This window comes from Mesoplodon densirostris, chromosome 10 (genome assembly GCF_025265405.1).
Source record: "Mesoplodon densirostris isolate mMesDen1 chromosome 10, mMesDen1 primary haplotype, whole genome shotgun sequence".
Lineage (NCBI taxonomy): Eukaryota > Metazoa > Chordata > Mammalia > Artiodactyla > Ziphiidae > Mesoplodon > Mesoplodon densirostris.
In genome coordinates this window covers 33,801,977-33,811,997 of record NC_082670.1, presented here as the reverse complement: position 1 = coordinate 33,811,997, position 10,021 = coordinate 33,801,977, and the positions used below count along the sequence as shown (strand labels likewise).

Below are 10,021 nucleotides of genomic sequence, written 5' to 3'. Positions count from 1 at the left end.
CTACCCCTCCCGGCCCAGGCAGTCCTCCAGGCTGTGGTCAGCTCTGAGTTGTCTTTGCTGTGTCACCAGTGGGTCCTCTCTTCCCAGGGGACAGTGAGTCCCCAGAGGGAAGGTGACCCCCCTTTCTCTGAGCCATGGCCTCCCCTCCAGTGGACCCTCAAGGGCCCCCTGTTCTCTTCAGGAGCTCAGACCCGGAGCCAGGGTGTGGGAACTGGGGGAGAGAGCCCTGATCAGCCTCTGCATGCAAGTCTAGGGACAGGCTGGTCCTGCGGGTGAGGGGCTCTCAGCTGCCTGGTCACAGCTTTCCCTGGAGGGGCCGGCCAGCAGGCAGCAGCAGCGGGAGTGTGGGCTCTGCTGGCTCCCAGGACTCGACCGTCAAGCAGCCACAGTCAGGTCAGAGCCCATCCAGAGGCCCCGTAGAGGACACTCGGCCGAGGGGGTGGGGGGCTTGGACAGCTCTGGGATCCCCAACACCTCTGTTGACCCCCAACTCTTAGTCACTGTTCCTTCTTCTCCTCCAGGGTGGGACCCTTGGGACACAGGCTGTTTCTGGACTCCTTCTTCCCCCAAGGGCATGGAGACGCTTGAAAAGAGCAGAGGGAAACTGAGGACACAGCCCCGGGTGGGGAGAGGGCAGCCCTAGCTGTCACCCCTCCCCCATCAGCTTGATAGTAAGAGGTTCCAAGGCCGATGGGAGATGAGGTCTCTGTCTGCAAACAGCACACCTGGGGCTTCTCTGCCATCCAGCCAGGGCCAGGAGTCTGTGGCTCTCAGCAGAATCACCTCAGTGGCTCCCCACTACCCCCAGGGACTTCCCCCTGGTGCCCCCTGCTCTGCCCTCTGTCCCCCGCCATGTTCCAGGCAGCCGAGGAGAACTGAGAGGATGCAGTGCAGCCCCTGCTTCTGGGAAGGCCTGAGTCCAGCATTGCACAGTCCTCATCCCCAGCCTGGCTCCAATTCAGACAGGTCCCCATCTTCACTCCTCCTCTGGTCTCCCGGGACCCCTCTGGGAGAAGCTCCCCCCCACTGTACAGTTAAGTGGCTTCAGACCAAGCAGGCTTCCACGGAGGCTCCGGTCTTGTGGATGGGTCCCTCCAGGATCTGGCAGGATCACGGTATATGCTGTAGCCTGCGAGGATGGGGACAGAGATGAAAAAGCCGGTCCTCCTGCTCACCACCCACAGCTCCTGGGCCAGCCCAGCCCCTCTGCCTCTGCCCTCCGCTTCCTGCTGGCTCAGCCCCAGAAGGCTACGCTGAGCTGTCGCTGCCTGCCCACCCACCTCCCTCACCTGGGTGCTGTACAGTCCTCCTGACACACCGTCTGGGGACCGAGGGCAGTCGGGCACTTTGGAAAGGGTTTCAAACCCCCCAGCGCTCTGTCCTCGGGGGGCCAGGAGGGTGGGCTCTACTCACTTCCCATGTGTCGCTTCTTCCAGAACCCATAGACCACAATCAGCATCACAGGCACTGGGAGTAAGGCCAGCACCGCCACGAGCACAGCAGGATAGAAGTCCTGGTGCCTGCGGAGACAGGACAGCGTGCGCAGGAGGTGAGTACCAGGGTGCCCCACCCTGGCCCACGTCTTTCTGCACACCACGGGGGAGGAGTGGGACCAGGGGGAACCTGCCAGTCCCCGCGGGGAGTGATGGCCTCTCTTCCTTGGGGACCCACCTGTGGGAGAAGGAAGTGAGATGCTCAGAGGTCAGGGGATGAAGCCCCCTGCCCCCCCCAGAGAAGGGAAGCACCTCTCCACTTTAGTACCTCTCCTCCATTATTCCCCCAAATCTGCTGAGGACAAGGGCTCTAAGAGACCCCCATTTGTGACAGAAGAGACCAACGTTCTTACTCTCCTCGTGGTGACTGAGGATGGCACTTCCCACCTTTGTCCTCTGGAGCAGATGCTATAGGTGCCCTGCCTATATTCCCTTGCTGTATCACTTCCATGTACACCAGTCCTCAGCAACTCCATTTAAAAATTTGGGGGCCTGAGGGCTTTCTCTTGTCACTGGCACTCTCCATGCCACACATGGCAGGCAGCCCTCTACCAATAACCAACAGAGTGGGTGTATAAATACCCCAGCTCCCTTGCCCTCCAGGTGGCTGCTAGACACTGGACCCTAGAGTCTCCCCAATGGGATTGAGCTCTTGCTGCCCCCAGTGAGAACCAGCCTTAGTAAGGTCTCTATCTGCTGCCTTCCCTTCCCTGTCTCACTTCCCCATGCTCTTTCCAGTGTTCCAAATACAATGTGAATCCTGGCCTCAGAGTCCACTCCTCAGGGAACCCAAATTAAAGTGTCCCCATTTCCCACTTCTTACTCCCCAGGCTGCTCCCCTTGTCTGGTCCCTACCCTCTCCTCTTCATCCACAGACTCTTATGCTGACCCAGCCCCTGCCCTCCTTTCCCACTGCCATCATTTCTGTCCCATGTCCATCCCAGCTTCCCTCTCCCACCTCCTGTTCAGCAACAGGCCAAACTGAGTTCCCGGTGGGCGAAAGGGGCTGGTCTGCTGCAACATTTCACCTTGGGGTCTCTTCAGGCACCAACAACTGTTGCCATGTCTGGGAAAATGGCATTCAACCCAGGGCCCCCCGGGTACCTGCTGGGGGATAATAGGTTGAGGAGAGACCTGCCAGTGGGGCACATTCCCGTGGTGGGCGATCCCATGGTGCACAGGTGCACAGCCTTAGTGGGGGTGGAGGCTGGGCCAGCAGCGGAGGCTCCAGCATTGCTGGGAGACGCAGTCACTGTCTGGGACCCCATGGTCCTCCTGGGCCCCATGGTAGAGGGGCTGGTGCCAGTGAAGCTGTAGCCCGTCACAGAGGTCAGTCTGATGCTCCCTGAGGCCGGGAAGGGCAAGAGTCTAGCCAAGGTGAGGAGTCCAGGTGTGAACACCGTCGTGCTGGTGGTGAGAGGGGCATCAGGGCCTGAGGTGAGGGCTGGGCCTGCTGTGACGACAGCTCCACTCTGGAGGATGGTGGGCAGCTTCGTAAGAGGAGTGTTTCTCTTGGTTGTGGAGGCTGAAGGACCAGAGAGGGAGGAAGGTGAGACTGAGTCGGGGGCCTTGGTGCTGGAAGCAGCTCCCGGCAGCCCCCACACTTGTCTGGGTAGGACCTGTCCTTGCCTTGCTCCTTGACCTTGGACCTAGGATTCTGCTCTGCTGAGGGACCAGGTGCGTGCTTGTTCAGAGGGTGAGGTCAGGGAGGAGGAAGTAGGCACAGGAAAGAAGGAAGAGTCTTTCATAAAATTTTTAGTGTCCCCTGTCAGGCCACCTGGGCCAAGAGGACACTTCCCTCCCCACCCCCATCTCTCTTGTCACTGCCTGGACCTTCCTCATTCCTGTAAGTCAGAGATTTCTCTGCTCTGATGTTGAACATGAACTTTCCCAGTTGCTCCATGATTGGCGACTGGGATCCAGAGATGAAGACAAGGAAGCATCAAAGGCCCAGATCCCAAAGAACGCCATAAGCAGCAGGGCCAGGTGCCTTCCCTGGGGGCTTATTAAGAGACACAGGAACTGGTCCTGCCACCTTCATGCATCAGTTCAGGCCTTTATCATCCCATTTTCTAGAAGAAGGTTGGACTTTGGATGGTGGAAGAGGAGGGAGTGGTAGGAGCTGCGAGGGCTCTAGAAGGCAGTGTTGAGTCTTTCTCATCAGGGAACAGGAAAATAAAAGAGAGAGGGATGGTGAGGGCGAGAGGGCTGCTGCTGGCTGCTGCTGCATCCCACTACTATGCACGCAAGGATGCACTCCTGAGGGCCAGATGGTCACCATGGAAGGCATCCATTTTTCTGGGCAAGGGAACCAGAACAAGTGGCATTGGTGAGGGTGGGGATGGGGGAAGGGGCTGATCTGGAGCCAGATCTCCCACATCATCCTACTCAGCAGTGTGAAGAGACCCCCAAAGGACCTTTCAAAGAACTCATACACAGGTGCCTTGGGAGAGCCAGCATTTGGCCACAGAGGATCTAAGAGTGGGCAGAAAAGGAGTGACATCCAACAGAGAGAGACCTCCTACAAGGGTCAGTGAAGTCACACAACCGTTTCCCTGTCCTTCATCCCTGCCTCAATATACCAAGGGGTTGGGAGGGGCAGGGCCAGGAGGAGGTGATGGAGAGTGGTACCCCTTCCCTACCTCCTGAGATCAAGGAGGGGCTTGGACAGCAGCAGTCCCCCTTCTCCACTTCAAGTGCCTGGGGCCATAAACCTGGTTTTCAAGGGGGACTGGAAGAGCATATATTGCTAGAAGATTCGCATTTTTAATTGCCTGTGCATTTTTTATTTCCTAATAATTGAAAAGGTCTGCAAAGTTGGAATCACCCCAAACTGTGGTTAAGAGATGGAAAGTGAGATCTGACATAGTACAACAGAGGGATACACTAAGGGAAAAATAAAACCATTTCATGTTTATATCCCTACAAATTAAGACTTAAATAAATTGGTTTCGACTACTTCCCTAGGGCTAAATCAGAACCGGAGAGGGAAGGAATGAGATTTGCTCCATATTTTAGAGATAGCAGTTACCCTAGCTCAGACCCAACAGAAGATGGGGATGCAGTTGGGTTAGGGGAACAGGGAAGGGTGAATAATAAGTTTCACAGTCACTGGCTGCTCTTTGCAGGCTCTTTGTCTGGCTCCTCACCCTTTCCCATCTTATAAATGTGGCAGGAGCACAGGGCTACTTTCTTGGCCCTCCTCTCTTTTTCTACACTCAAGGGAGAGTTTTGGTAACCTTAAAGACAAGGCACAGTATCACCACCTCTAAACTCTCCCATAGCTTCCTATTCTACCTAGGATAAAACTCAAACCCCAAATCATGGACTTTAGGGCTGATGTTTGCCTGACCCACCTCATCTTCTATCACTCTGCCCCACACTCAGTATGGACCAGCTTCTTCTCACCTCAGGGACTTTGCACATGCAGTTCTCCCCACCTGGAAAGCCCTTTGAATCACCCACTTTCAACAGGGCTAGAAAGCTCTCATCACACACAGACTTTGCTTGATGTCATCTGCTCAGGGAGGTCTTCTCTGATTCCCCACTAATTCAGTAGCTCCCCCCCACCACTGAACTTTCTAGGTCATCACATTGTTTTATTTTCTTAAGAACATTTATTGTTATCTGCAACTGTTTATCTCTGACAATGTGCTATTGCCTGTCACCTCCCATAGGACAGGAATGGGTCCGGTTTTGCTCACCACTGTATCCTCAGAGCCTAGAATAGTGCCTGGCACAGAATCAGGGCACAGTGAGTATATATTGAACAGATGATTGAATAAAACAAGCACAGAGAGTCCTGAGTTCTAATCTCATCTTGTCCACTTGCTAGTTCTGTGACCCTGGACAAAGTCAGAGCCGCGAGGACTTTTTAGATCTCATTTCCTTCATCTGTAAAAGGGTGACAAGAATGCCCATGAAGGTGTCTGTAAAGGAATTGTGAAAACCCCACTGTACATCATGCCTATTGATGGATTTTTTTTTTTTTTTTTTGCGGTACGCGGGCCTCTCACTGTTGCGGCCTCTCCCATTGCGGAGCACAGGCTCCAGACACGCAGGCTCAGCGGCCATGGCTCACGGGCCTAGCCGCTCCGCAGCATGTGGGATCTTCCTGGACCGGGGCTCCAACCCGTGTCCCCTGCATCGGCAGGCGGACTCTCAACCACTGCGCCACCAGGGAAGCCCGGATTATTATTGTTGTTATATTTGATGTCAGTGGAGTACAGGGTGGGGAAGACACCGCCCCCAGCATCCCAGTGCCCCAGCAGGCCTGCTCACCTGGAGACACTTCCAGCAGGAAGCCCATCAGAGGGTAGAGGATGCCAGAGCTGTTGCGCATGCACCAGTACCGGCCCGAGTCCTGGCGCCTCAGGGCCGCCATGGTGATACTGACCACCTTGGCCTGGGTATCGTCCTGCAGCAAATAGCGCGGCCCCTGCACCCCAACACGGGTGAACACAGTCTCGCACTTCTTCCTCCTGATTTTGCACCAAACCTTACCCTCTATGTGGTTTTTGCGGCTCTTGTAGGAGCACTGCACAGACAGAGTCTCCCCTTCAAAGTACCGCACTTTGGAGTACACGCTCTCGACAGGGGCACCTGGGGAGACACGACTTGTTGAGAAAGGAGGAAGGAAGCATCTTGAAACTCAAAGCTCGTGGTGAAGGGAGAGGAGGTGGATACTGCTTTGCTGTCATGGAACTCAAGAGTGTGAAAAAGAAATACAGCCCAACTCCGATGGAGCGGGACACAGGCTCCTCCCCCAGGGAGCTCTTGGTCTGCTGGAGGAGACACTAGCCCCGCCCTGTAGTTCCCAGACTGATGGGCGAGGCAGTCAGTAGTCCTGTGCCCTTGGGGAATCCTAAAATGATGAGGAAGATACAGGGCTAGCCCTATGGGGACTCCCAGTCTGATGGTGGAGACACAGGCCTAGCCCACAGGGAGTCCCTAGTCTAATGAAGGAAACTCAGCCCTTACACTCAGGGAACTTCAGCAGACGCAGCCTTTTTCTTTGCGGCATTTTCTAGTCTGATGGGAGAGTAATAAGCCCTGTCTTCAGGGTCTTGTGGGAAAGAGTCAGGTCCTGCCCTCAATAAGACAGAGACACAGACAAAAACGCAAGTCATCATTCTGAAATTCCAGAGCACAAAGAACTTAGGTAGATAAGAAAATTCAATCTTTGAAAATATTACGAGTAGTTATTTGTTTCACAAACAGGTTTACTCTAGTCACCTTTTAAATAGCAAGTTGTCTGAGTTCATTCTAGGTGATGTTTAATTTTTTTTCTTTAGCGGTACGCGGGCCTCTCACTGTTGTGGCCTCTCCCGTGGCGGAGCACAGGCTCCGGACGCGCAGGCTCAGCGGTCATGGCTCACGGGCCCAGCCGCTCCGCAGCATGTGGGATCTTCCCGGACCGGGGCACGAACCCGTGTCCCCTGCATCGGCAGGCGGACTCTCAACCACTGCGCCACCAGGGAAGCCCGGTGATGTTTAATTTTAAAATATTCTAGTTACCTAAAACCCGTAGATCCGATATGCTCAGACATTTATATACACTCCCAATGGAGTGTAAACCAAAGAATTCTACAATTATTCACTGTTCATATGTTGCCTTCTATGCCTAGGAAGAAGATGTGGTCAGTGAGCTTCATAACCCGTGGTCTGATGGGGAGGGAGTAGAACTAAGGCTGGGGTGGTGAATCAGGGGACAGGGAGAGAGAGACAGCTGCAGTGAGGGCCCTCCAGCCCTCTACCCGCCTCAGCTTGGTGTTTCCTCCTCTAACACCCTCCGAGCCTTCTGCAAACACGCACACAGTTCTCCCCAGTAGGACAGAGTGGACAGCATTTTGGAGTCTAAATAAACATAGGTTAAAACTCGGGTTCTACCACTGACTAGCCATGTGAGCAGATCACTTAATGTCTCTGTTTCTTCTCTGTCTCTGGCTGGCTCTGAGAACTGTGCCCCAGGACAATGCCTTGAATGTAGTACATGCTCAGTGCACGTCTCCTTCTCCCAAAGGCAGGTTGCTCCAGACTTTCCCAACGGAGCCCAGAGCTGCGATAGCCAAGGGCCCAGCACCCCAGACATCCGCCTTAGTTTCCAACCCACTAGAGTTGAGGCTTGGAGTGAGGTAACGCCCTCTCTCGTATCACTTTGTCCCATGCAAGTTAAACAGAATGATCCAACTCAATTATTTGGCAGGTGGCAGGTTTGGGGGACCCCAGGGGACACTCTTCTGCCCTGGAAAAGCGGGTCTCTCTGGGAGAGGCGTACAGATAGGGCGACCTTGGAACGGGTCTCCAGGGCACTGTGTTTATGTGTGCCCACCTTCCACCCCTCACACAGGAGGTGCCCAGAACTGAACAGGAAATGGTAACTTGGTTGTCATGGCAGCGAGCAAGGCAGGATTGGGTGAGGCCCCCTCAAGGAGCATTTAGTAGCTGTGGGGTGGGAGAGATTGCTTCAGGGATTGCTTCCCTACCCCCACCCCAGGACAGGGGATAGGGACGGAGGTCGTGGCATCAACATTCCAAGAAAAAGCAAGTTCAAAGCGCACACACGTAAGGTAATGATTCCCATAGGAACCAAACAGGGTTCTTCCGACAGAGGCCACGGGACGAGGGCTTGTTGTGTGTAAGGAAGTGGGGTGGCCCTGGTCAGAGGTCCTGAGGAAGACAGGCAGATAAAGGGGCCCATGCAGAGAGGGTCCAGAGCTTTATCTTAGCTTGTGAGGCCTGGGTTAGCTTTGCCCGGGGCCAGATACTAGGAGGGCACCTTCTCACCGGTCTCTGCTGGGGAGCTACGAGGTCAGCCAGACCGTCTCCTCCTCCTCCACCCCCACAAGATCACTGAGCAAGGAAAAGCAGGAAGGGGGTCCAGGAGCAGACCATTCCCTCCCCCGTAAGCCACCCACCCACCCTCTCACCTGCGACAGGGCCCTGGAGCCACAGCAGCAGCAGCAGCAGCAGGAAGGCGGGAGCCATGGCTCCGTGCAGTGGGGATGGGCACAAGTCCAGCAGGGGGCAGGGATCCAAGGTTAGGGCCCCAGGCCTATGCTGGACGTACCACTTGGGGCTGCCAGGGAAGACCTGGGGTTCTAAATATGAAGTTGCCCATTTAGGGAAGTGAGGAAGTTGTGGGACCCACTGTGACCAGCAGACCGCAGGGGCCCGCAGGGCCTGTGAGAGGGCGGTGCTGGTGCAGTTTCCACCCCCTCTTACTCAAAACTTCAGGCAGGTGTGGCTGCTCCACCCGGTCCGGGGCCTCCCAGCCCAGGGAGGGCTCTCAGGGTCAGAAGACTCCTCACCCTCTTTGGATTCCCTCCTGGAATCTGGTCCATTAGGAATGCCATCCTCTGAAGCCAGTTATTCATCTAGGGGGCTAGTGTGAAGTTTCTAGAACCTCAGGCACAGACTTCCCGGGAATTCTCTGGGCTCAGAGACCCAGAGATATAGGCTATGGGGCTTGGGTGGGGCATCTCAGACCCAACGTTTTTCACAAACCCACATTCACAGGGAGCTTCTTGTAAACTCCCATTTGTTTATTCATGCACCCATTCATGCATGTGTGTGTTCGTTCTAGCACTCTGCCTCTCTCTCTCCCAGGCTCCTGGCTGATCAGAACAGTCACTCATGCTCACACTTGCAAATGACCCCTTATATGCTCAAATGCAACCTTATTTTTGTCATGGTTAGAGTGACAGGAGAAAAGAAGATGCAAATTGTAAGACTCGGAGCATAAAGTTTGGGTTCAGGGAGGAGCCCCTGTGCTTTCACGTATGCGCACGCGCACACGCACAGACACACATACACACACACTCTCACACTCACACACAGATGCATACACTCATTCTCATACTCACACACACACACACACACACACACACTCACGCACTGTCTCATACTTACACAAGCGGCAGCTGCCTCTCCTTTTCTCCTTTTCAATGCTCACATCTCCTTACCTTCATCCCTCTCTCTGCCTCTCCTACCAACACTTCTAATCACCCACCAGCTCTGTCCAGACTCCGGCTCCCTGCTGCAGCCTTCCTAAAGCAGCCCCGATGCTTCCCCTCCCCCACCTCTTCTCCAGAAACCACGCCCCCTGCCCCTTCTTCCCCTGCTCCAGCCCCCAGCCAGCACACAGGCATGCGCACTCAACTTCCTCTCAACCAACCCTATCTCTCCTATACAGCCGCCCAGCTCCAGCTAAAATGACCCAGCATTTGGCCCAAGACCCCACCCTTCACTCAGTCCCCAGGGCTGAGAATCAGAAGGATAGACTTTTGACATCCAGGAGTTTTGTCGTAGTCTCATATGCGCGTGGGGACCCAGGTGGACCCTCGTGACTATGTGCCTTCCCCCTACTCACCTATGCCGACTTTCTTCTCCTTAGATAGAACTCAGAGTAAAACGTCCTCAAGTTTGCATGGCCACAATCTTAAACTGAGCTTGAACCCCCAAATCCCAAAGCAAGGAAGTTTTATCTTTTCTGATCCCAAATTTTAGTTTCAACATTCATTCATTCA

General features: G+C 54.7%; 1 protein-coding gene across 1 annotated transcript; it reads right to left on the bottom strand.

The window, feature by feature from the left end:
- Window positions 1-1,034: 1,034 nt before the first annotated feature.
- Window positions 1,035-8,658, bottom strand: TREML2 (triggering receptor expressed on myeloid cells like 2). Its single transcript, XM_060111135.1, has 5 exons — window positions 8,423-8,658; window positions 5,775-6,095; window positions 2,598-3,018; window positions 1,414-1,520; window positions 1,035-1,129 (listed from the first exon to the last, which is right to left on the bottom strand). Exons 1-5 carry the CDS (start codon window positions 8,478-8,480, stop codon window positions 1,035-1,037), a joined length of 1,002 nt encoding a protein of 333 aa, XP_059967118.1. The 5' UTR covers window positions 8,481-8,658.
- Between the last annotated feature and the right edge of the window lie 1,363 nt (window positions 8,659-10,021).

What these genes read in the sequence shown, in the direction of transcription:
- TREML2 (XM_060111135.1), bottom strand. Translation starts at nt 8,480, where the DNA reads ATGGCTCCCGCCTTCCTGCTGCTGCTGCTGCTGCTGTGGCTCCAGGGC. An exon ending in CCTGCTGGAAGTGTCTCCAG is followed by an intron (nt 3,019 to 5,774) that starts GTGAGCAGGCCT and finishes CTGGTCCTTCAG; the next exon opens with CCTCCACAACCAAGAGAAAC. An exon ending in AACCTATTATCCCCCAGCAG is followed by an intron (nt 1,521 to 2,597) that starts GTACCCGGGGGG and finishes CTGTCTCCGCAG; the next exon opens with GCACCAGGACTTCTATCCTG.